Source organism: Ochotona princeps, chromosome 6 (assembly GCF_030435755.1).
Source record: "Ochotona princeps isolate mOchPri1 chromosome 6, mOchPri1.hap1, whole genome shotgun sequence".
In the NCBI taxonomy this organism is placed as follows: Eukaryota; Metazoa; Chordata; class Mammalia; order Lagomorpha; family Ochotonidae; genus Ochotona; species Ochotona princeps.
The window spans coordinates 73833537-73860534 of record NC_080837.1 but is presented as its reverse complement, the minus strand read 5'-3'; the positions used below and the strand labels follow the sequence as shown (position 1 = coordinate 73860534).

General features: G+C 46.8%; 1 protein-coding gene across 1 annotated transcript; it reads right to left on the bottom strand.

Moving 5' to 3' along the window:
* Window positions 1–12001: 12001 nt before the first annotated feature.
* On the bottom strand, window positions 12002–26998 carry PSMA3 (proteasome 20S subunit alpha 3). The gene is made up of 11 exons (XM_004597615.3): window positions 26841–26998; window positions 23399–23481; window positions 20700–20823; window positions 18839–18940; window positions 18686–18759; window positions 16867–16939; window positions 15293–15358; window positions 13189–13235; window positions 12577–12644; window positions 12403–12467; window positions 12002–12152 (listed from the first exon to the last, which is right to left on the bottom strand). The coding sequence occupies exons 1-11, from the start codon at window positions 26859–26861 to the stop codon at window positions 12108–12110; spliced, it is 768 nt and encodes a 255-aa protein (XP_004597672.1). The 5' UTR covers window positions 26862–26998; the 3' UTR covers window positions 12002–12107.

Genomic DNA, 26998 nt, shown 5'->3' with positions numbered 1-26998 from the left:
GTAAACAAACGGCAGCGGGGAGGGGCAAGCGGCAGGCCGAGCTCGGACCCGGGCAGGACAGCCGGGGTGCAGCTGGCACCCCACACCCGCTACGCCCCGGAGCCCGCCCGAGGCCCACCGCGCCCCCGCCCGCCGCTGGCCACTTGGACCGGAATGCTCAACTCGGAGCCCAGGACGGAGCGCTCGGGGGAGGGGGAAAAGGGCAGGGCGCCGCCCGGGCTGCCCTCCCGCCCCGTCACCCCGCAGCGCAGGGCCAGCGAGCCTCGGTCGGCCCGACCGCCCCTGGGACACCCCGAGTCCGGCCCGCGCCCCGCCTCCCCTCCGCCCGCCCCGGGCCCGCGGTGGCGGCCGCCGAGTGTCACGGCGCCATTGCTCTCCTCCCTTCGCTCTGCACCATGTCAGCAGGGAGAAGCCCTGGTCCAGCGCGAGGGGCAGGGGCAGGGGCCGCGGCCTTGAGCCCGGGAGCCGCGGGCGCCGGCGGGGAGACCTGCGCGCGGGGGGCGGCGGGCCGGGGGCGCGGGGAGAGGAGGAGGAGAGTGGGAGGAGGAGGGGAGGCGGCCGGGACGGGGTGTGGGAGGGGAGGGCAGCCGCACCGCCGCAGCCACCGCCTCCTCCCGCGCCCGCCTCAACTTTTTTTGGTACAGCCCGGAGAGGGACCGGCCCCCACGGCCTCTCGGCTGCTGCCGGGCTCCGCCGGGGAATCGGGGAGCCGGCTCCTCCGAGCAGCCCCCACCGCTCCCCGCACCAAAGCAAAACTTAGCGGCGCGGCCAGCCCCACAGCCATTTTCCCGGGGAGCCGGAGGGGGGGAAGCGGCGGCGGTTCGTGCAGCCGCCGCTCCCCGGCTGGCCCCGGCTCCCTGGCGCCGGTCGCCCCGCGTCGGCCCCCTCCCGGACTCCGCACCCTGCCCCAGCGCCCAAGCTCCCGACCGCACCGGGACCCCGGGCTGCAGCAGCTGCTCCTGCCGCTCCGTCCATTGAGGCAGCCCGCCGCCCTCCTGGCCGCCTACCGGCTGCGGGGACCGCGCGCGCTGTCAGCTCGGCCAAGTCCGGCCCGCCACGGACCCCCGTGGGCCCCCGTCCGGGCAGCGGCGCTCCCGGCCGCGGCGGCAGTTCCTGCGCCCCGGGTCCCCCCGTTCGCCCCGATTGACTGCCACAATCCACCAAATAACAAGCTGTTGAGCAGACTCGCTCCTCCACGAACTCCGATTGGCTGCCCGTGACGCCCGACCGCTTCGGATTGGCGCCCGCTCCCTGCCGTTCTCATTGGATGCAGCTCCGAAACTTCACCGATTGGTGCGCAAAACAGCAGGTAGCACATCTTCTACTTGTGATTCGCCGGCCCCGCGGACAGACGCTATTGGCCGATCCGGGCAGCGAGCGAGCAAGCCCTGGCACCGCATTGGGCCGGCCCGACTCCGGATGTGCTGGGCTGAGCCCTGATTGGCGCGCCGAGGGGTCAGGAAGAGCAGCTCGGCGCGGCGATTGGCGGTCGGGTGTCCCAGGGAGACGGAACCCGGACGGCTGCTGGGGGCGGGGCCGCGCTCGCGAGGCGCCTGCGCGCCGCCGGCCTCCCGGCGCCATTTTGTCCTGGCGGCGGCGTCCGCGTCGCCAGTGGTTTTTTTTTCCTGTGTGTGGGCCGGCGGGAGCGTCCGGATCCGGTGGGGGCGGCAGTCCTCCCCCTTGCCGTCCCGGGCAGCTCCGCGTGAAGGCCGGACGAGTCGCGGGGCTGTGGGAGAGGTCAGTCGGCGGCTGCGGGGGTCCGGGTGGCGCGGCGGCGGCGGGGCCGGCACCGGAAGTGGAGGGGCCGGCGGCCATGGCAGCGGAGTGTCCGCAGCCGCGGGGCGGGTTGCGAGGGGGCGAGGCTTCCTCTTGGGCTGAGCGCGAGCGACACGAGGAAGAGGAGGCGGCTGGGTGACGCCCGCGCTCCCTGCGGGAGCCGACGCGCCCTGGTACCCGGGCAGCGCGGGTGACAGGTGTCCTCCAGCCGCGGGAGCCGGCAGCCTCTTGCGTGAACTCTGGGGTTTTGGCATGGGGTCAGCTTGGGCTCCCGCGTCGCTCCCCACGCTGCCCCCTGGGAAAGAGGAAGCCCTCCCAACCCCGCGGTCCGTAGTGGATCGGAGACGTTTTGGACACGCGGTGCAGCACGCAGGCTTCCACGTGGTGGGAATCGCAGTAGAAACGGACACGGTACTGTGTTGGTTGGACAGTGTCGCTCGGCCACGGGCGTCTGAAGCCAAGCAGCAGCGCCCCTTTTTTGAACATTGGCTGAGGTTTTGCTGAGAACTGTCTGCTGGTTGGGTGCTTACGCTTAGGACCTCGGTTTGAAAACCTACTGCTGGCGGTGGTGCTGCTCCAGGCTGCAGAGGGAATGAATAGATGTCACGGTTTACTGGGCTTGGGATTGGGGTTGTGCATCCGAGCTGTTGCTGGGCTCAGTCCTAGCCTTCTCCCGGGAATGCCGCCGTGTAGAAATTCTCTGCACAGTCCGTGTAAGAGAGGGATTCAGGGAGTTGGCTTAATTAACACATGATGCTGCATTTTACAGTAAAACCCCCAAATTAGGACCCACCATGTGGCTTTGTGTGCCCGTCGTGTGATTTCATTTCAGGATTAAAAACACTCAGTAATTCCATGGGGAACACTGAATACATCCTGATCTTTTATGTAAAACATTATAATATGGAAAAGGTCTTGTAAGTGGGGGTGCTTAGGAATGAAGCAGTGTTTTAAAGATTTGCTTATTTTTATTGCAAAGGCTGATATACAGAGAAAAGGGAGATAGAGATCTTCCCTTCGTTGGTTCACTCCCCAGGTGGATGCAATGGCCAGAGCTGAGCTGATCAGGAGCCAGGAGCCAGGAGCTTCTTCCAGACTCCCACGCAGGTGCAGAGTCCCAAAGGGTAGGGCCGTTCTCACCTGCTATCCCAGGCCACAGGCAGGGAGCTTCATGGCAGATGCAGCAGCTGGGACACAACCAGCACCTCTATTGGATGCTGCTGCTTGCAAAGTGAGGATTTAGCCTTTGAGCCAATGGGCTGGCCCCTCTCCATCCTCCCCCCCCCCCTTTTTTTTTTAAGAAAGTTATGAGACAGTTGGGCCCAGTACCATGGCCTAGTGGCTAAAGACCTCGTCTTCAATGCTCCTGGATCCCACATAGATGCCAGTTCTGATCCTAGCAACCTTGCTTCCCATCCAGCTCCCCGCCTGTGGCCAGGGAAAGCAGTCGCGTATGGCTCAAAGCCTTGGGACCCTGCACCTGCATGGGAGACTTGGAGGAGGTTCCTGGCTCCTGGCTTCAGATCAGTGCAGCAGGGGCCCGTTGTGGTCACTTGGGGAGTGAATCATTTGACGGAAGATCTTCCTCTCTGTCTCTTCTTCTCTCTGTGTATCTGACTTTGAAAAAAAAAATTGCATTTTGGTAACATTTCAGTAAGCCCGAATTAAAATACTATTTTCTACAAAATCAAGATTGTCCAGTTTTTAAAAATGTTTCTTTGATATGAAACTATTTTGAAAGAATGGTATGATGAAGTTTTCACATGAGGGTGTGAAATAGTTGGCTGCCCAGAGAAATGCCTTTGAAATCTGAAGATTAGGACTTCCTTTTGAGTTCTTTATCCGTTAATGTGGTTCCCTTTTCTGTGTTTTGAAGGTAGTACCTAATCCTGTATCACTGGACACAAGGGAAATTATGGGTCTTTTTAGCCATCTGTGAATTTTTTTTTTGTAAGATTTTTATTGTAAAATCAAATACACAGAAGGAGACACAGAGGAAGATCTTCCGTCTGCTGATTAACACCCCAAGTGACCACAATGGCCGGAGCTGTGCCGATCCGAATCCTGGAGTAAGGAACTTCCTCCAGGTCTCCCACACGGGTGCAGGGTCCCAAGGCCTTGGGCGGTCCTCCACTGCTTCCCCAGGCCATAAGCAGGGAGCTGGATGGCAGCCATAAGGGATCCTGGCGCATCCTAGGCGAGGACTTAGCTGCTAGGCCACGGTGCCGGGCCCGAAATTCTGACAACGTTGAAATCTTGCGATGAGTTTTAGGAACAAAATGATTTTTTGTGTGTATGATTCTTTTTCTTTTTAATGGACCGTTTGTCTCGCAGTCAATAAGGTATAAAATATACAAAATTTAAAGAAATCTTCCATTTTTTTAGATTGATGTTTTGGGATGGTGACGCAAGATACTACAGGTTAAGCTATATGTTGAAAATGCTGTTGCTTCCTGGTGTGTAGTTTTACTTTGTCCATTACCATCTGTCACCAATATTGGCCACATGATTGTGTGTGTCTGTGTCTTGAAAAATGGTGGAATTTAACTGCATGGTTATTTCTGTAAATGTCAGTATATGTTCAGAAATGGAACTGATTACTGTTACATGTTGCTACTTTTTCTAAAGATTTAGCCATTTTTTTTTGAAAGTTACATAATTCACTTTGTAATGAGACAGGTGCCATCTCAGAATGGTCTTTTGCCATGTTAGAGCTCATTGCTATTTTTAGAAGCACAAGGAGTTGGAGATAATGATTTTCTTCTAGATAAAACTCCAGGAATGACAGCATGTTTTAGGGTTTATGTTCAAGTAGATCTAGGTTAGCTCATAACTTTCTGGCAAGCTCTTTGTTCAGCAGACTCACTGTCAGGAAAAGAAAGAAGATATTTAAATGTGGAAAGTAGTTATTTCCAAAGAGTTAAGCAATTTAAATAGTTTTTGAAGAGAAGACTTATCTAATGTCCTCTGATTTCATATATGAAGGACTGTAACAAGCTGATGAAATACGAGTATGAGGAAAACTGCATGAGTTGAAAAAAATTTGCGCCAAAATACTTATTTTTTAAACTCTATTTTCCCATGGACTTTGAAGCCCCCTGCGTAAATCAGCTGAGAGTTTTAAGAAACAAACTGCTTTAGAAAGCAAAGCAGAAAGAAATTTACTAGTAGTTGTAGCAGATTTTTTTTAAGGATAGTGAGATTGTAGTCTGATATTAGAAGAAAAGATGTTTTGGTTGAATGGAAAGTTGTGAGCAAAGATGTGATTATATAGGAAAAACCGTGTTTGGGACAGTGAACAAACCAATGTGGGAAGGCTGTGTGGCTGAAGGTTATGGTGGGAAAACTGTGTGGGTTGCGGCTTGTCACCGTGCCAGGGTGCCCTGCTCGTGGGCACTCAGGAGTCTGCCCTGTCGATCGGCTCCTGCTGGGCTGTGCAACTTGGAGTGTGAGCAGGAATTCCACTTTTTTTTTTTTTTAGGAACTCCGCTTTTAATCACACTCTTAATCTGTTTTTAAAATTTCCTCCTCATCTATGTGCATTTTAATTTTTGGCTGTTTATTTAAAATTCTAAAGCTTAATAGAATTCTTTTTTTTTTTTCTTTTTTTTTTTAAGATTTATTTTTTTTTTATTACAAAGTCAGATATAGAGAGGAGGAGAGAGAGAGAGGAAGATCTTCCCTCTGATGATTCACTCCCCAAGTGAGCCGCAACGGGCCAGTGTGCGCCGATCCGAAGCCGGGAACCAGGAACCTCTTCCGGGTCTCCCACGCGGATGCCATGTCCCAAAGCTTTGGGCCATCCTCGACTGCTTTCCCAGGCCACAAACAGGGATCTGGATGGGAAGTGGAGCTGCTGGGATTAGAACCGGCGCCCATATGGGATCCCAGGGCTTTCAAGGCGAGGACTTTAGCCACTGGACCACGCTGCCGGGCCCAAAAACTTAATAGAATTCTTCAGTGTGATCAGATAGTCTCCACATTAATTCTAATACCTAGAAATATTTCCTCAAGCTGTTTGACTTTTACTTCTTTTCCCCGTTGTTTAACCGTCTAGCATATAATTTTTAATATTGAGCTATAGTAAACTATGTGGATGCAGTATTTTCTAGGACTGTTTTGCAGGATGAAAGGATCATCATCCTATAAACCTTCTTATGGCTTCTGAAATGTTGCCATGCCTTGTTTTGTTTTGTTGTTAATGCTTGCTTTTCGTGTACCTGAGCCAGAGAATGTTCACCTGCTGGTTTCCTTCCCAGGTTTCCTTCTCAGGCCCGAGCCAGAAACCCAGAACTGCTTTTCTGTTCCCCACGTGGGAGGCAGGGACTTGGGCCACCAAGTACAGTCTTCCCCGGAGGCAGCTTAGCCCACTGCCTGCTCTGCTCCTCTCCGCTTGTCAAATCTGCTCCTTGAGCCTGGTTTATCTATAAAACTGTAACCCTTTTGGGATAGTTTGTGAGCTTACGTAGTTTGAGCTGTTTTGTCATGTGTATCAAGGCTGTTTTCTCATTTAGATAGGCGTGTAGAATCACGCCCGTTATGAATATACAGTCTGCAGTCAGGGCAGAGGTCAGTGCTGCAGAACAGCCCCGATGTGTTGGTTTTCAGCATTCGGGTTCTGGCGAGTATGTCTGTTTACTGCTTCACTTTCATTAACCTCTCTTCTGAGACTTTCCCATTTTCAGAGATTCTTAGACCATTTGCATTAGTTGTGGGAGTTCAGGTTTTCATGTGCCCCCAGTAAGAATCATTGGAATTGTTTAGAAATAGGGAATCCTTCCAGTGTCATAACTTATAGGGGTGGCCATGGCTTTTTTGTAGAGAAAATTTCATATCCTGTCTGTCCTTTCTGTAAAATGGGAGTTAATAATAGAACTCACCTGACAGGGTTGGGATTACTGTTGCAGGAGTGTTTAGGAAGTGTTTGGGCATGGTGTGGTGGCGTTCACGCGTGGAGTGGTGCTGCCTGAGTGAAGTTCAGCGGAGGGAGTGGATGCCCACGGGCAGCCCTAAGGGCACGCTGACTCTTGCCTGGGCTCCCGTGCTCAGGCATGCTATGCTGCTGCCACACGGGCCTTGCCATAGTTCCCCGGTGGAGGCCCTGTGTGGTTCTCTTCTGGTTGGTTTTTGTTTTTTCTTTCTGTGTTTCTTTTCCCCTTCCTTCCTTTATTTTTACTGGAAAGGTAGATTTACCCAGGAAGAGAGACAGAAGGTCATCTATCAACTTGTTCACTCTCCAACACCTGGAGCAGAGCTGATCTGTAACCAGGAGCCAGGAGCTGCTTCTGGGCTCCCACGGGGGTGCAGGGTTCCAAGGCATGAGCCATCCTCCACTGCCTTCCCAAGGCACAGGCAGGAAGCTGAATGGGAAGAGGAACAGCCGGGCCAGGAACTGGCGCCCATATGGAATGCTGGCGCTTGGAGGTGGAGGATTCACCAGTTGAGTCCCTGCTCCCCACCTCTGTAGGTTTAGAACCTGTCCCAGACCTGGGTGGTTAATGGGCATGCATGTGTGCAGTGTTTATGGTTGGAGATTTAATAAGCAGATTGTGTCAATTCAAATGTGCTTTGTCAGTTAATACGTTCAGCTACATCCTGCTTAGTCCCTTAAAATGACATCACTTGAAGGCTTCAGAAATTGGGTCAGGTGGAGGAGCATGTAAGTGGTGATGCACAGTGAGGCACAGGGGCTTGTTCACAAGTCAGAAGTTTGGCTAGAATTTTTTTTAAGATGTCTAACCACCATGGGCTTGTTTTTCTTACACGACCTCATTTTACAGACTGCCTTGTTCCCTGTGGCATAAAGTTGTGAAGTTTGACCAGGATTAAAGGTACATGAATGAATATGCATGTATGCATGTATGTATGTATGTGCCACCTGGCTCAGTAGGTTAGCTAGCTCATAATTTCAGCTTCTTCATTTTAAAAAGTGCCTATGCGAGTAGAAACTGAAAGATGTTATTTCATGAAAACAATCCTTGGTGACTGTGATTGACAAGGACTTGGCCTCAAGATTGAGAAAAAATACAGGTGGGCTTTGGGGAACCAAGGGTAAAGCGTCGGGCTCACAGCGGGCTTTTGTGCAGCTAAACTGTGTACTCCTAACTCCAAAGTTCTCAATATTCACAGTAGCTCAACAGACGTTGGATTAAATAAGCATCGTAAGGTAGAAACACTGGATTTGAAAGCCAGATGTTCCTGGTGATCATAAGCCATTCCTTTCTGTGCTTGAGGTACGTCACAGTGCGTGGTTTTGCTTTTAGAGTATGACAAGAGACTAGATATGTGTAGGTTTTAACTATTGTAAGGCTTCAGTCCAGTACCCTATACTTGAAATAGGAATTCCCAAACATTGTTCTGTTATCCAGCTGTCCTTAAAGGTTGACTTATTAAAATCTGCTGAAAATCAAACATTTGACTCCAATTTTAGCACGTAAGGAAGTTGCTGCTGTTCCTGTTGGATATGATCAAATTCTGACATTTTAATATCTTTTAACAAGAGGTCTGATCACTTTAAGTGGCTGGCAGAAAAAAAAAGTAATGATGTGCCCCACAGATTGGGCTTCAGTGCTTCCTCTGGGTTTCAGCCTGCTGCCTTAAAGCCGGGGATGGGGAGTGAACCAGGCAGTGTACAGGCAGTTCTGAAGGCTCCTCCCAGGGATCCTGTACTCCTACAGCTGTGCCCTTATGTGAGTCACAGTGAAGGTTTGGCGTTCTTTGAACAGGCCTTTGGTGGTTTGGCAGCAGTGGTGGCAGAGGGCAGGGGCAAAGAAGAGGGGCTGCTGGTTTTCCTTCTTTTTCGGCTTGCTATACCTCAGTGACTGGCGGCCCGTACAGAGCTCTGTATTCATTTGTAATTATTGTTACCTAAAGCCTGTGGAGAGCAAAGAAAATGTTTTGTTTTTTGCTCAGTGTTTTCTTTAAGCGAAAGTAAAATTCTTACGGTTTCTTTTTTTATATGTTTGGTTTTCAGACTTTCTGTTCATGTAATTTTATTGGCTTGGATCATGATAAGGGAAGAGGAGGGGATTTTTTTGATGAAGGAGCAAAACAAAAAGAAACACTGTCTTCCTGTTTCCGATTCCTCTGAATAGCATGTGCTGTTGCCTTAAGGCCTTGAGGGCGTGGTGACCCAAGGCAAACGTCAGCAGTTTCCTCCCTTATTACCTCCAACACTTGAGCCACAAAACTTGTTTCTCTGCAGCTCTGTGGACTTCCTCTTTTGTCAGATTTCCATCTAGGGGAAAGACTGAATTTTGCAGCAGACCAGTCTGAGTTTCATGTCTAGGGCTTCTGCTTAAGTTCAGTTTGGGAGCCATCCAAATATCTAGAGGGGAGAAAATTGGCATGCCATGTCTAGGTGAGATCGCTGGGCGGATCAGGAGAGGCCAGCCAGGAAGGGAGAGAAGCTCCGTGCTGTCAGACACGCGTCGGGCACGACTTGCCAACACTGTGACTTGCCTTTTCTTTCCTTGTTGAAATGGTTCAGTTTGTCAACGAATTATTTTTCTGTCTGTGAACAGGGGGGCATCTGTGTGCATTTATGGAGAACTTTTCTTTTGGAAATATGTAAGAACTCTACTCAACCACATTGGTGCACTTACTGCAGGGAAAAGTCAGAGGTCAGACAGTAATTGGAGTAGAAGTGAGTTTGGCCATGAGTGTGGAATATCTTTTGAAGAACATTAGTTATACCATCTTAATCTTGCAGTGAATGTAGTAAATAGGACATTTATATAGTGAGTTCTCGCTTTTTCCATATTAAAAATATTTTTAGATTTATTATTGCAAAGCCAGATATACAGAGAGGAAGATCTTCTGTCCACCAATTCACTTCCCAAGCGGCCTCAACGGCCGAATCTGAGCTAATCCAAAGCCAGGAGCCAGGAGCTTCTTCTGGATCTCCCATGCGAATGCAGGGTCCTAAGGCTTTGGGCCCCCTTGACTGCTTTCCCGGGCCGGAAGCAGGGCCGCTGGTATTAGACCTGGCATCCATATGGGATCCTGGTGCATGCTAGGTGAGGACTTTAGCCTCTAGGCTACTGCGCCGGGATCTCTTTTTATATATATATATATATATGACATTTTTATTAGAAAGTCAGACATACAGAGGAAAGGGAGGAAGATCTTCTGTCCATTCACTCCCCAAGTGGCCACAGTAGTTACAGTAAGGCTCATAATAGATGCATGAAAATGGCCAGTGGTAGAATGAAAGCTTTGCCTTGTTGGAGTTACCAGCAGCTACCCTTAGTGTCTCTGAAAGACAGAGCTTCAGAGAGGGGAGAGATCTCCCATCCACTGGTTCATTCCCCTAATGGCCACAGTAGCTCAGGGCTGGCCATGCTAGAGCCAAGAGCTTCATCTGGGGTTCCCACTGGGTACAGGGGCCCAACCACTGCCTACTGCCTTCCCAGGTGCCACATTGGAGCTGCAAGTCAGGACTGGAAAGCATTAATTTGGAATGCTGGTGTCATAGGCTGCAGCTTGTTTTGCTTTTTTTTAAATAGTTCTGACAGTAACTTTATAGGAATTCGTTGGGCAGGTTGGTGGCAGAAATATTCTAGGCATGGGAAAATATGGATATGGTCGGGTTTAGGAAAATAAAATAGGTCATATTTGGGTCTCATTTTTGTTGTGTTTTTTTTTTTTAGTTTTTTTTGAATTTTCTTTTTTGTCTCATTTATAAAGGTAAAGAATTAAAGTTAGTCTTGTGCACTTCCACTTGGAATTTATTCTGAGTTTTTAAATGAGCATTCTAATAGGTGAATATTTTTACAAAATGAAAAACTTAGTCTTGATTTGCTTCATTTTCTGAAATAATCAGTGGTTCATGTTTTCATTTAGTTAAAAACACATTGATCACTTACATCTTTATTTACTTTTTAGGTTTCTTTATGAAAGACGGAAATAAAAGCAAATCAGATAAGTACTTTTATAATTTTATTATCTGTGATCTCTAAAAACTTGGTGTTCTTTTTAAGCCTTCTTTTTTCTTTCACTTTAGGTGCCTGTTGTGACGTTGGCCACGGTAGCAAGGTACTCAGACTCTTTCCTTTCAATAAATTCTCATTCCATGTCCAAGGACTCCAGTGTGTCTCTCCAGCTGGGCCACAGCCCGCATTGCCTTCTTCGCAGTTGCTTTAGGGCTGTAGGTAGTACGTAGGTTTTAAATTGCCATTATTTACTTGATACAGCTTATGTTTGATTTAGTCAGTTTCTTACGATTTTGTGAGTGCTCTCAGCCATAATATAAATTCAGTAAGTTATACGCAGAACACAGCACAGGGAAAAAAATGACCATAGTTTGTCTAAAGGGTTAGACGACTCTGTCTTTAAAATCAGGTATTTTCTCAAAGGATAGCATATCTGTCATTCTCAAGTAAATTTAAGTTTTAAGACATAGTGGATAATTAAAAACAAAAGTCCAGTGTTTAGTTAATTCTATAACAGCTATCCAGGTATAATGGTTTGCTCTTTGCTCATGCTGGTGGCAGGAGCCTGGTTCAGGCCGTTGGGCCTAGTCCGAGCTGTTCAGGTTGTGACAGCTGTTTGAAGTGGCACAACACAGGCTGAGTTAATCCCCACAATAAAGGGAAAAACCAAACCGTCTTCACATGTATTAAATAATTGTCTCTGGGGCAAAAAAAACCTGCAAGGTCTTTTTAAAAAAGCTTCTTTATTGTAAAGATCAGCACTTGACAGAGACAAGGATGCACTCCACCTTCTGCTTCATTCTCCAGTTCACGGTGACAGCCAGATGGAGGCCAGGAGGAAAGAGAAGTTAGGAACTCATCCAGATCTTCTGCCACAGTAAGGGGCAGGGCCCAGCACTGGCTTCTCCCAGCACCTCCAGCTGATCTGCAGTGCGGCGGCACTCCGGGCAAGCTGGGCCTCAAACCTGCTGGGCACTACACCAACCATAGGGCCCCAAGCCTCCTGCCCTTCTCCCTCCCCCCAATTCTGAATCTCATCTGAGGGTGAACTAAAACTGAAGGCAGGCCACTATATATTTACTTACGAAAGTTCTTAAGTTTTTTTAGAAAAGCCCAGGAAAAATAGGATCTATAATAAATCCTGGGAAGGTGATCGAATGGGGCTTTGAATCTGATCTAAAGGTGCTTTTGGCAGTATTTCAACTAGGAAATTTTAAAGTGGATAACACTGTAATGTTAAATGTTCTCAATTACTCCTGTCCATCCGTCACATAGTAACCAAACTTCAATAATTACAAGACAAAAATTTAATGAAAATCAATCAGTGGGTTATGAATAATCCACAGGCTAAATATTACATGGGACTGTAGTACAAATTTTAAATAGTTGAAGTAATTGTTACATATTGTCATCATCAGATTCATCTTCTTCCTTCAAAGATTCCTGTTAGAAAAAATAACATTTAAAATCAACTCAATATTGTAATATCCCACGTCCAAGGGAAAGTTAAGATACAGCTATCTGAATTAATGAGCACTCAATACAATAATCTCATGATTTGTACCTGAAAGGAACACCACATGAGATTCACAAGTAATGGGAAATTAAGGATACTCTCGCTCTAAGGATCAATAACTGTATCCCTTTTTAACCAAATAGTTTTCGTGAGAGATTGTTTTATTCTGTGTCTTACCTTAGCATATTTCTCTGCTTCTTCCCTTATATCTTTTGGAACAATTTCATGTCTTCCTTTAGTTACTGTAAATTAAGCCATACATTAAATAAACTTGAAGGCTTACGGTTACCGTGTCATTAGGAAAAAAAAAGACAACTTTTCACATATTTCAGATACACAGAAATGACTTACATTCACCAACCCAGCTGAGCTCTAATTCGAAAGCTTTGTCCTTAACTTCGTCATGTACTATGTAAATTCTAGAAAAGGAAAAAGTAACATTGGAGGTAATAGCAGTACACATACCCAGCCAGTAAAAAACAAAACCCCATCCCTACAGGAAGCTGCAGTACAATTACAGAGTCGCACATCTGAATTAGGAGTGTTAGAACATGCCACAGAATTCAGAATAAAAACAGGATTTCCACTTAAAAAACTGAACTATATAGACAAAGTCTGGTTCATCTTGATACGTTGTTTTAAAGATATAAGAGGACAGATTCCAATGGGAAAAGGCAGGCTGGCCACCAGATGTCTGTATCCCCAACAGAAGGACTCACATTCACACACAGTGTTTCCAAGCTCGTGGGGGACTTTAGACAGACAAGCTCCTATAAGTGTATACTGGGTCCTTTTCTGGTTAAACCCTGTTACCTACTTCTGTTTCATTCATTACATCCTGAAAATAAAATACTTATTTTCTTAATGAGGATTAAGACTGTAGAGTTTCCTTATGTAAACTTATGTGTGTCCAAAAACAAAGTAAAATATTTCCATGAAGAGTTGTGGAAAACTTGAACTTACATTTTGGCAACTTCCTTAACAACATCACGGCAGGTCATTTCTTTCATCTACAGAAAATAAAAAGCATTATTTGCTACTTGCATATCTTTTCACAACTTTTATCACTAATTCATGCTCAGGATAATACTCAGATGTAAAAACGACAAAAAACATCCCAGAGAACACTAGTGCTTAAGTGACCCATTTACATTTTAATCTTTAAAAATTAACATGCTAGAATTCTTATCATAAGCAACCCTTAAGCCCAAGATAATTCATACATAAGCAGGACCTGAAATTTGAAAGACTGCAGAGGAAATAAAAAAGTTTCATAGCCAACAAAACTTGTCACAGTACAACAAAATTTTCATAACAAAAAAATTTTCATACTATAACAAAATGACAAATGCACCGTGAATACCTACTATGTGCAAGACAGAATGAAAGCACAGGGCCCAGTGAGGTGGCCTCAGGGCCAAAGTCCTTGTCTTGCATGTGCCAGGTTCCTATATGGGTGCTGGTTCTGATCCCGGCAGTCCCACTTCCAATCCAGTCCCTACCTGTGGCCTGGGAAATCCGTCAAGGACAATCCAGAGCCTTGGGACCGTGCACCCATGTGGGAGACCCCGAAAAAGCTCCTGGCTTGGATCGGCTCAACTCTGGCTGATACAGTCCCCAGGGGAGTGAATCATCAGATAAAAGATCTTCCTCTCTATCCTCTGTTTATCTGACTTTGCAATAAAAAAAAATTGAATCTCTAAAAAAAAAAAATGTATAGGGGAGGAACTGTCCCACATAGAACTGTTCTATATAACAGTTTTGAACAATTTATGGTTTGACCTGAGGAAGGTACATGAAGCCAAAAGCCTGGCCCAGGCTGCAGTGACTATCTGGACATTAGGCAGGAATCGGCATGTGGCCACTGTCAACAGAGTGACTACACATACAAGGGTCAGAATCGACACAAGTTTGAGCAGTGACACTTATGTTGTCAACAGGTACTCAGCACAGAATGGAGTTCATTAACTTTCCTGACGCTCTAGTGATGTCTGCACGGCCACATATCCAGAAGATAAAACAAGGCTGGAGATCTCAGAGTTAATGTGCTGTAGCAAGTTAACCTGCTGGTGATGCCTGCATGCCCCACGAACACCAGTGCACGTGCGACTGGGAAGAAGGCAAAGTTAATCCCAGTGTGTGCTCGGGCCCTTGTACCAGGGTACAGACCTGGAAGCTCCTGGGATCACCCATTCTACTGCTAACTGAAGATTACATGTGGCAAAAGAGTTTAGTCCTCAGAGTGATTTTTCTAGAATGTTGGCAGATACCGGTTTTCCTTCCTGACACAGTTTTATTCACAGACTGATTTTCAGATTTCCAAATACAACCGTAGAAGTACACTAACAGGAAGAGTGTAAGACAGAGTTTAAGTTTGTCTTAACTGTAAAACAAAAACACTTTCTAGAATGTGGCCTTAAATAATTAGAATGAGTATATAGTTGAGCAGGTCCTAATATAACACTAATATTAGATAGATGCAACATTTTTTTCTTACTGTAATTGACCAAAGCACTGAATCATTATCTGCTTTTTAGGGAACTTTACTGTAGGTAAACAAATTAATTGGGAAGCCAATCAATATCAACTTGACTAATTTATGTTTAAAAGGAACAAAACTAGTTTATTCTAAAACTTGGCATACAAAAACGGAATTCATGGCTCTTTGGGAAGAACTGGGTAGCTTCCTGCCGTGTGTGGAGCAAGGCAAGAAGCACTGGGAGCTGAGGCTGACCCTGAAGCACAGAGCTGCATCCTGACGGCTGCTTCCAGGACTTTAGCTCAAATTCAACACCAGATTCCTCCAGCTGTGGCTCAGGAAGCCGTTAAATGGGCAACATGAGTTTTATGAGACTTCATCAAAGGTGGTATTTTTCTGCGTTGTGGGTCAACCATCCATCACAGAGGGACCCATAACTCTCAGAACCAGCTTTCCTGTCACTGGTGAGCTCCAAAAATCTGCATAAACCTCACGCCACACTCTAACCCTGGATAGGTTACTTCATGGTGACACTTCCCTGCATGAGGATAATGAAGTAGTAGCAAACGTTCAAACATTAAACATTACCTGAAGTTTCTCTATTTCTGTCTTTGCAGCTTGCCTGGCTTTGCCAATGGCACAGCCCCAATAACCCTATTAAAATAAAAAATTTTATTTTAATAATTGATACATTGTATCAATAATCTCTACTGCTACTTAAAAGTTAATCAAAAGATGTTAAATGACTTTTGAGGCAAGTAAGGTGTAATACAGTCAAATATATCCTGATGAATCCTAGAAGAGATCAACAAAATTAATCTGGTCAAGCTACCCCAGAAAGACATGTCCCCAGGGTGCCCAGTGAGGCCCCGTCACTGTGCTTAGGGACAGAGCGGATGGCAGCCAATTACCTGGATTCCTGTCACCCACGTGGCTCCTGGCTTTGAACTGGCACAGCTTCAGCAGGATTGGGGAACAAACAATCCCACAGATTAACTCTTTTTCCTCCCTCCTTCCCCATCTCTGCTTTTCAAATCCTTAAAAAAAAATAATACTAAACTGCTAAACTTAATTCTCAAAGGTTCTTTGATTTCTTTAAATTTTGTTTGAATTATACACACATTACATACATAATAGATTACAGCACAATGTGGTATTAGCACATGCTAATGAAATCAGGGTGATAACTATTTCACGGACATACATTCAGGTCCACATGTTTAACAGGCAGTAGGTCTCTCAGTGTCTGTGACTTACCTCCCCTAACTTAGCTCTTTGATCTAGGTTCTTTTAAATACAAGTTTCATCACATACTCTGTACTTGAGACATTTTGAAAAGTAAAAATAACACTTTAACACTGACAACGAAAACTGAAGATACATATTCTCATACAAGTAATTCATAAGCATTAGCTAACTTCTCAGATGGCACAGTGTCACAGCAAGTAAAAATGCCACATTCAGTGCCAACATCCCATCCCATCCCATTCCTCCTAATGGCCTGGGAAATCAGAGGAGACAGCCCCAGTGCTTGGGCCCCAACGCACCTCAGAGACCCAAAGTAGCTCCTAGACCCCTGCTTTGGACTAAAATGGCACTGGTTCTTGGGACATTTAGGGAGCGGACCAGTGAGTGGAAGATCTCTGAATTCCCTCTCGCTTAAATAAACAAAGTTCTTAGGGTCCATGTTGTGGCCAGCAGGTCCCTGCACTAATGTGCCTGGGAGAGCAACAGCAGATCGGCCAGTGCGTGGGCCCCTGCTCCCAGTGATGGGCAGGGATGAAGCTCCGGCCTTACACCTGACCCAGCCCTGTCTACTGCCAGCCTTCTGGAGCAAATCAGCAGAGGCAAGAGTGCTGTCACCCCCTTGCTGCAAAGCCAACTTCAAATATTTAAGTAGACCATACATTTTGTGTTGACTTAAAAAAAAGGTTAACGATGCCAATATACAGTAATGTTACAACAAAATGTGTTTTAAGAATTGTCATTTACACATTCACTATGTAGTTTCTAGAACAATGGAAGGCACACATTTTCTACTTATATTCATAAGGAAACATCCCTTATAGATACCTCACGTGATTCAAATATGAAACTAACAAATGTTGCTTTTAAATGGCTAACTAGAAAAAATCTGAAACAAGTGATACAATATTACTCACGTATGAAACACCCGATGGGTCAATCATGTACAGCTGTGCTCCATCAGTCGCACTGTACGACCCTAACATGAAACTGCATGAAAAATACACCAAATTAAAATGGTGTAAGTGTAATCCAAATGTGTGTCTACCCATCATCATCATCCCCATTCATCTCCTGTGCTTAAATTCCAGAAGATGAGCAGAGCTGAGTGCGACCTGGGCCTCCCTGCATCCTCAATGCCACCTGTGACCCCTCCAGGCTCTAGACATCATGTGTGTTACTGAACGGCACACCTACTTACACTGATACTAGTCTGGTATGAAACAGCACATGAACACATAAACATGACCACCTGGAAATGTGGTTACCTATCCCCGGACCTCACACTTTGCTTTCTACCTCTCCCTCAGAGGTGGCCAATCCTAATTTGTGCCACTCTCCACACATTCTCACAGCACTGTGGGATTTTATCAGTAGTAACATTTTTCTGTGCCCCCACATCTATGACATTACTCAATACAAGTTCAATCATTGGTTATTTAACTCAAAAGAGTTTTCTGCACTATGCTGATCAGCTTAAAGCTCTGCTGCTATGTTAACAGATAGGCTTCCCAAAAGTTTCATAGAGAAGTGGAAATCTTACAAGCAATATTTAGAATCATGTAAGAAGTATCCACAAGTCTTAAATTCCTGACAACAAAACAAAACTCAGGTTTTCATTACTACCAATCTATGTAAGTATTTAAATATGGCTAATTGGGCCCGGCATGGTAGTGTAATGGGTAAGGTCCTCGCCTTGAACATGCCGGGATCCCATATGGGTGCCGGTTCTAATCCTGGCAGCTCCACTTCCCATCCTGCTCCCTGCTTGTGGCCTGGGACAGCAGTCGAGGACAGCCCAAAGCCTTGGGACCCTGCACCCGCGTGGGAGACCCAGAAGAAGCTTCTGGCTCCTGGCTTTGGATTGGTGCAGCACCAGCTGTTGCAGCCGCTTGGGGAGTGAATCATCGGACGGAATATCTTCCTCTCTGTCTCTTCTCCACTCTGTACATCTATCTGCCTTCCCAATAAAATAAATAAATCTTCAGGAAAAAAAAAACACATACATCTGAAAAAAATATATATATGTATATGGCTAATCATAAACAACTTAAAGGCAGGACCTAGAGTTATGTACTAGGATTTTAAAGGTTTTATTTTAATCAAATAACTTGTTTTCCCGAATTGTAAACTAAAAATGTTTTCATTTTGGTAAATTCTTCCCAACAAGTCTCTTGGAAGCCATATTTGAATATTTATATCTATTTTCTAGTGTTAATAGATTTGAATTCCCCTAGCATTTCCTTTGAAATACTAGGACAAGCACTTCACCTTCACAGTAAAAATATAAACTTGAAACAGTAGAAATCGCAAAATGCAACTCTATACAGATTCATTGCTGACTGCTAAAAATACTATTTAGAATTAGGTTTCTGCCTGGCATTATGGTGCGATAGCCGCCATTAGCCACCTTCATGGGTGCTAGTTCTAGTCCTGGCCGCCCCACTTCTGACCCAGCTCCCTGCTAATGTGCCTAGGAAAGCAGCGGAAGATGACCCAAGTCCTTGGGCCTCTACACCCATGTGGAGGGACCGGGTGAGGTTAGGAATCTCCCAGCTCTGGCCTGCTCCACCCTGGCTACTGTGGCCATTTGAAGAACGACCAGCAGAATGGAAAGACCTCGCTGCATCTAGGACTAACAGAATTATAGTCCTGTTAAGGTCACTGTAAGTCTTAGCATGCCTTCACATAATGCTATAGAAATCAGTATTTTGCATAGCTGCTTCAATTCCATACCTGCAGCCAAAAGGTCTGACAGCACTGTAGAGTGTGTAGGCGTGGACATACATGGCCACTCTGTCTGCAAGATGCTGATGAGAAAACACAGGAGCTGATCAGCCACTGCCCGCTCCACCACCACAGAGGGTCCCCAACGCATGCTCTACTTACTTTCAGTGGAATGTTGTAGCCAAAGTTAGATCTAAAGTTGGATGCTTCTTCTCTTGCGATGTCTGCTAACGAGCGCGCATCTGCCAACAAGCCTGCCACTGCCTGAAAGGAAAAGGCCGATTTAACACCTAAGTACATCCCAGCACAAATCAAGAAGTATGCCGTTCCTAAAGGCTTGATAGTTATAAAAACATGACCATTTGTAATGTCTATGACTTAACGTTCCATATGTACAAGAAGTATTGTAAATTCTTCTCCCTGTTTACCACCTCATTATAAATCTAAGCCATAAACCACTATAAGTGTAAGCCACTGGTCTTAGGGTTCAACTGTACTCAACAGTTCTATGAACACAAAGTTTAGAAGATGTAATCAGAAAGACACAATCACAAAAATTAAGAGAAACAATATCAAAATTTGATAGCTTAAAACTGAAGTTCTTAGTGAAGTCAGAGGTAGTCTAGGACATCCTAAGTTTGGAAGAAAAATTGTCAAATATTTTTAAAAGATTTTTTTTGGAAGAGTTTAGGGGAAGGCAACATTATATAAAGGAGAGACAAAAAGAGAAAGCTCTTCCATCCACTGGTTCACTCCACAAACTGACTGCAATGGCCAGTGCTAAGCCGATGGAAACTACGAGCTGTGGGCCTTCCTCTACTATTTTCCCAGGCTATAAGCAGGGAGCTGGGTGGGAGGAGGAGCAGCTGGGATATGAACCAGCATCCACATGGGAGCAACAAATGAAACAACCACTTAGCTGCAAAATTTTGAAACTCTCAAAATTCGTAATGATTTTTTTCTATTGCTATCTTGTAATGATGACAGCTAACACACACTGAGAACTCATTAGATGCTGTGAATTCTGTTCTTAGCTTTCCAACAACAGGATGGGGACCAGGGCTGCCATCGTCACCCTTGAAAGGCAGGCAAGGAAACAGAAAACCAGCGTTCAAAACAACGTTCCAGGTCAATGGCCCAGGGACTGAATCTCCGGCTTGCCTATGACGGGAACCCATATGAATGCCAGTTCATGTCCCAGCTGCTGCACTTCCCATCCAGCTCCCTGCTTGTGGCCTGGCTCCTGGCTTTGGATTGGCTCAGCTCCGGGCATTGCAGCCACCTGGGGATTGAATCAGCGGACAGAAGATATTTCTGTCTCTCCTCTCTGTATATCTACCTTTTCAATTAAAAATAAATCTAAATAAAATAAAACAACAAAAAGCAACAGAGGTTAATGCCTCTCAGGGGGATGCCTGTAGATGCGTTTGCATCCTGTTAGGAGTGCCACTCCAGGTCCCAATGGGCTCCCTGAACAAAACTAACACCTATGCGGGATGCCCTCACCACACACCAGCAGAGGACTTGTGGCGTGGTTACAACTGTGCAAATCACTTCCTTTATGCAACGACCAAAAAAAAAAAAAAACCACGGCTCCCCAGGAAGCCACTGCAAAGGGCTGCTTTGATTTTCCCTTCATTCGACCCCCTTTCCAGGTGCCTCACCTAGCTGGCAGGGTGACCCCAGAGGCCATCTTCAGTGTGCTGCTGCGCCCACAGGAGACAGAGGCCCAATGCTGCTTTGCCTCCGTGTTTTCACTCTTAGTCTACTGTGGAGACCTGATTTCCACACAGAACTCTGCCCCTCCTCCTGTTCTTAAGGCTACCTGATTTTTTTTCACATAACCAACAGATCATGAAACTGGTACTTTTTTTCTCAGAAAGCAAACAATGTAAAACTCATGTCTGTATTTCATTGACTTCTCTGTTCATTAATGTGTTACTATAACCACAGAATAAATCCAGAAATTACTTCAAAAGGAACTGAAAACAGCAAGAAAAAACATCATTAAATGCGACCTTACCATTCCAACATGCCGATCAACATTGAAAAGGCGTTTGTTAGAACCTTCTTCATAAAGTTTAGAAAGGACTAATTTTTCTACTCCAAAGACAACACCATCTTTACATCTGATCCCAATAGCTGTACTGAAACAAGAAAAGAAAAACCAATTTTTTTTTAACTGAAAAAATGAAAACACAAAGACAGGTAACATTTCAAGCATGTAAAGCTGCTTCCAGGTCTCCCACGCGGGTGCACAAGGTCTGGGCCGTCCTCGACTGCTTTCCCAGGCCACAAGCAGGGAGCTGGATGGGAAGTGGAGCAGCCGGGAAATGAACCAGTGCTCAGATGGAATCCTGGCGCTTGAAGCTGGGAGATTTGCCAGTTGGACAAAAACACCAGCTCCATTAAGACACAGATCCAGCAAAAAAATTACTATATTTGAAAGATTTAACAGATAAAGGGGCAGATGCCAGAGGATCAGATCTTTGTTGGCTCACTCCCCACACAGTCCCAAGGGCTGGGGGAGGCTGAAGCCAGGAGCAACATCTGGCATCTGCCATGGGGAAGGGCTTTTCCAGACCACTAGGAGAAAGCAGGACCAGAGCAGCTGGCACACGAACCAGTGCCCACATGGGACAGGCGCATCACAGGCAGCGGTTTCCTGGTTACCACGTTGGTCTCTCAGCCCCGTCTCCTGTGACGTGCTCCATGATTGCTACCCAGGCTCACTGTTTCACTACCCTTATCTGCAAAGAGACTATAACCTAAAAAATAAGGGGATTGTATCAAATCTGACTGAACCATGACATTTCCTCCCTGCAAAGGAACAGATACACATGAATTCTGCAAGAATTTCAAACCCTTTCCCCACATGTTTTTCCATTTCACATCTAAACTCCTCTGCACAGCTCTGTAGATAAAACACCTAAAACTCTGGCAAGCTAACTGCATTTACTCAATTCCCTACCAATCTTGTGATTACTGGCATGCTTCCAAATACCATCTCCATTTTTGCCTGTTTTTGAAGTTATCCTGGGTACTAGAATACATTTTCTAATCACTACTATGTATTTTTAAAAATTTCCACAGCCCTTTGGAAACTTGAAATTAAGCTCTAAAGCTTCAGGAACACTTTCCTAAGCATTCCAACTCTGCACTTAACTTACTGTATAGACTATTAAAAAACAATGCTTGGGCCCTGGCCTGGTGGTTGAAATCTTTGCCTTGCTCGCGCTGGGATCCTACGTGAGTGCTGGTTCTGATCCCAGCAGCCCTGCTTCCCATCCAGCTCCCTGCTTGTGGCCTAGGAAAGCAGTCGAGCATGGCCCAAAGCCTTGGGACTATGTGGTGAGTGAGCCAACAAAAGATACTCTGGCATCTGCCCCTTTATCTGTTAAATCTTTCAAATATAGTAATAATCTTTTTTGCTGGATCTGTGTCTTACTGGGGCTGGTGTTTTTGTCCAACTGGCAAATCTCCCAGCTTCAAGCGCCAGGATTCCATTTGCGCACTGGTTCATGTCCTGGCTGCTCCACTTCCCAGCCTGTGGTATGGGAAAGCAGTCGAGGATGGCCCAAAGCCTTAGGACCCTGCACCCACGTGGGAAATAGAGGAGGCTTTGGGTTCCTGGCTTGATTGGCACAGCGTCAGCCACTGTGGCCACTTGGAGTGAATCAACAGACAGAAGATCTTCCTCTCTGTCTCTCCTCCTCTCTACATATCTGACTTACCAATAAAAAGAAAAAAAATCTTTTAAAAAATTCTTTATTCTAAAATAAAAAAGTGCTTACAGTGTAGTTGTGGATCTTCTGGGAAACCCTGAGACTTTTTGGGGGATCCTATGAGGAAAGAACTCATAAGAATACAAAGACAGGGGGCCAGCACTAGGCTCACTTGGCTAATACTCTGCCTGATCAGCATTCCATATGGGTGCTGCTTCATGTCCCAGCTGCTCCACTTCCCTTCCAGCTCCCTGCTCAGGACCTAGGAAAGCAGCAGAGGATAATCCAAGCCCTTGACCCTGTACCCGCCGGGAGAATCCTGGCTTTGAATCAGCTCAGCTCCAGCCAGGACAGTCATTTGGGAGAGTGCACCAAAACACACAGCTTTGTGCCACTCTACAGCTTGAATAAAAAGACCGGTGTAGCACGCCAAGCCGCAGCCTGCAGTGATGGCATTCTATATGGGGGCCAATTCATGCTCTGGCTACTCCACTTCCAGTTCCACTTCTAGTTCGTCTCCCTGCCAATGTGTCTTGGAAGCAGCAGATGGTCCAAGTGCTCAGGCCACTGACACCCACGTGGAAACCTGGAAAGAGCTGCTGGCTTCAGCCTGGCCCAGCCCTGGCTGCCGCAGTCATCTGGAGAGTGAACCAGTGCTTGAATGATCCCTCTCTATAATTCTGTGTTTTAAACAAACAAAATACATTTTTATAAACACAAAATGTATATTAAATAAAGGAAAATAACTATATCATTAAAATCTGAAACAGGACAATGTAGTTTTACACAATACATTGGAGAATAATTCTGAAATTGGCTAGAAATAAGAGTGTTTCTAATGGAAAAAGTTCAGCCAAGAAATTGTCCCAGAGATGACTAATGTAATATTAGGCTACAGCAGTTTATGCCAAAGTAACACAGTCCATTACCAAAAATTAAGTAGACACTTAATACATGATTAAAACATACCCAGTTCAAGTAAAACAATGTTTCTTACCTGCTATTTTCCACAGCCTTCATAGCATATTCTACTTGAAAAACTCGTCCATCGGGAGAGAATGTGGAGGCGGACAGGTCATACTAAGGGGCAAAGGGCAGTTTTAGAATCATCTATATTTGGCAGCAGCAACTGTACCATTTTTTGCTCTAAATGGTTCAGCACTCCCCATGTGATGTCCCAAGGACTGCTCTGAAGAGGCGGAAGCATCCCTAGAAGCTGTGGCGAAAGGGAAGCTGGCTGTACATCTTGGCTTTTGTCACCAGAGGAAATAATGGGCACGTGTCCTAGCTGTAGTCAGAACCTCTTTAATGAAAAAAACCCACTTAAAAAAAGGGGGGGCGGGGAAGCCAGCATGTCAGCTAAACAGGTTAATCCTCCATGCAAACTGCCGGGACATACGGGTACCAGTTTGTGTCCCGGCTGCTCCACTTCCCAAACAGCTCCATGCTTATAGCCTGAGAAAGCAGCAAAGAATGAGCCCTAAGCCTTGGAACCTGCAGCCACATCCGATACCCGGAAGAAGCTCCTGGCTTCGAATAGGCTCAGTTTGCCCATAATGGCCATTTGGGGAGTGAACCAGCCGATGGAAGCTCTTTCTGTCTCTCCCTCTCTCTGTAAATCTGCCCTTTCCAATAAAAGGGGGGAAAAAAAAAAGGAAAAATCCAATTTTACCGCTCATTGCAAGCTTTGCCAACTTTAACACACTTTTCTGGACCTGGCAAAATAACCTAGCAGCTAAAGTCCTCACCTCACAGAAGCTGGGATTCCATATGGGTGCCAGTTCTAATCTTGGTGGCCCCTCTTCCCATCCAGTTCCCTGCTTGTGGCCTCGGAAAGCAGTCAAGGATGGCCCAAAGCCTTGGGACCCTACACTCCATGGGAGACCTGGAAGAGGCTCCAGGCTCCTGATTGGCTCAACTCCAGCCATTGTGGCTGCTTGCAAGTGAATCAGCAGACAGAAGAGCTTCTTATTTTTATTGCAAAGTCAGATACACAGATAGGAGGAGAGACAGAGAGGAAGATCTTCCATTCCATAATTCACTCCCCAAGTGGCCGCAATGGCTAGCGCTGAGATGAGCCAATCTCATCCTAGGCCAGGAGCCAGGAGCTTTTCTGGGTCTCCCACGCGGGTGCAGGGTCCCAAGGCTTTGGGCCGTCCTGGATGGCTTTCCCAGGCCTTTCAACAGATCTTTAGAGAAGATAAAGGAGAAGGAAGAAGGGAGGGAGGAAGATGTGCTTTAAACATTGCTTAAAATCAAGAAATGAAAACAAGTTAGAGGTCCAGGGAAAGCCATCAGGTGGATGGATGGCTGACACGGTCCCAGGGCAGTGCCCGCACAGCCGCCCGCGCGGAGGGGCCAGGTGCACTCTGTCTCCCCTGCTCTCCATAAATCTCAAGTGCTCTTCTAATATGAATACATAAATCTTGGGGAAAAAAGGGTTCTTCCCTAGCAAATGAATTAATCTATTTCTAGCAAACTGTGGTAGGTGAATTGTCACTGCTAAGTCATCTAATCTCCTCCCCTTGTAAAATGGTGCTTTCCTTGGGGCACTGCCCCAACAAAGTTTTCATAAAATAATCATTTCACCCTTTTTCCAAACAAGCTTAAACATCAATGTGATTGGGCTTGGCAGCGTGGCCTAGTGGCTAAGGTCCTTGCCTTGATCCCATATGGCTGCTGGTTCTAATCCCGGCAGCTCCACTTCCTCTCTATCTCTCCTCCTCTCAGTATATCTGACTTTGTAATAAAAATAAAATAAATCTTTAAAAAAAAAAAAAAAAAAAAAAAAATCAATGTGATTTTCTTTTGTTGCTGCAGAATTCCTGCCGACAGTTCCTTTCCAAACGACTTCCTCTCCTTCTCACAGTTTCTCCCTAGATCCTGTGTGGTAAGTCACTGCAGGTTTCTTGGGGTGGAAATGCGTTCCTAGCACACGCATCTCCACGGGGCTTGCGGGGACTCCCGTGTCATGTGAGAACATAGCGGGCACTCATTCGTGGAGGCCTTCATCTTCTGCTCCAACTAGACTCAAGTTCAGGGGCTGGAGACACAGTCAAACCAGACAAGGAACAAGGCACTAACAGACAGAAAAGAAATAACACAGTGGCGAGAGGAGCAGCTGCTGGAGGCTGTGGGTCGGTCCCGTTTCCACGTATGGAATGTGGAGGTAGAGCCTTCCTGGCATTCAGCACAAAGGCCTCAGGGCCTAAGCCTGGACCTAAGCCTGGCACAACCAAGGCACAGCCTCGAGGTGGTCGTGTTTGAGGCTGTAAGTGGTGGATCGAATGGCAGCGAGGGACCGAGTGAAGGGCCACGCTTTGCCGGGTTCTCCATGCTGTGGCAGTGAGCTTATGTCTCATACCATGGGCGAGGAGGAGCTGCAGTGGATGGACGACAAGACCGAATCTTTTCAAAATACCACTGTGGCTTCATCTGCAAAATGAAATGTGCAGCCTTCCCAGCTTAGCCGAAGGAAGAGACGGAAGGTAACACCTGCTGAAGGCACAGTCCCCCCAAAAGAAAAGCAGCCAAAAAAAAAAAAAAAACCCTTGCTCTTAGACTGGCTTAGAGAAGAAAGTAAAAAAGATGAATGCCAATTTTATTTTCATTTGAGCACCTAGAATCGAACCAGTCGCTGCAAAGGTGCTAAGAGATGCAAAATGACTAGGGGAGGTTTAAAGTTGTGCCTTGGCCATGCAATGTGAAATGACTATTTGACAAGTGGCCCAAAATGTGAAGCCCCCCTATCTGTTTTTAGGAGAATAGAGACTATTACCTATACCTAAAGCACTACGAATTGAAAGCGGTTTTAATGCAGTTGAAAAGTCAGCTTGGTACCGGACATATTACTGAACATTTTCGAGTATGACAACGCGTTACCAGTTCAGAGGCGCCACCTGAACCGGTTCTGTCCGGCTCCAAAGTCCCCAACAGTGTATTAAAGTCGCCAAGTGGGTGATCATTTAAATGATCGCGGTGCTGTTAAGTCGGAAATAAGCAGACACACAGCAAAAGCAAAGGATTCGTCCCGACTTAGCTTTCCTATGCGTTGTATTAGCTGCGTCCCCCCAGGGTTGCCGGGGGGTGGGTCGCAGCACCCCTGGAACCGCACAGCGCACCCCGGAGCGCCGCGGCCGCACCGACCCCAACCCCCACCCCGGGCCCCGGGAGCTTCCACTTTCGCTTTTCCCAAGGCGGCTGCCGAACGTGACTCAGCACAGCCCGGCGGTCCCGGGCCTCCCCGGCCTCCCCGCCGCGCCCGCCGGGCCGGAGAGCTGCGGGAGCCGCGGGGACGCAGGACGCGGGCCCGGGACGCGGCGGCCGCTCCGGGCTGCGGGAGGACCCCCGCCTCGGCCCTCTCTCCGCCCGCCCCTTCCCGCCGAACCCCGCGCGAGCCTGGCCCGTCCCGGCCCGGCGAGAGAGCACGGCCCACTCACCCCGGTGCCGATCGAGCTCATGGTGCTTCTGCCACGGGGAAGCCTAGCGCTACCGGGCCTGACGCGTCCCCGACACCGCGGCGCCCCCGCACACCAGTAACGGACCCTCCCATTGGCCGCGTCTCAACCAATAGCCTTTTTCCTTGCTGCCCGCGCCT

Coding starts and splice junctions, on each gene's coding strand:
- PSMA3 (XM_004597615.3), bottom strand. CDS start 26,861: ATGAGCTCGATCGGCACCGGG. Junction 20,824..23,398: donor AAGGCTGTGGAAAATAGCAG/GTAAGAAACATT, acceptor TTCTTGTTTCAG/TACAGCTATTGGGATCAGAT. Junction 18,941..20,699: donor TTGATCGGCATGTTGGAATG/GTAAGGTCGCAT, acceptor TTTTCCTTTCAG/GCAGTGGCAGGCTTGTTGGC.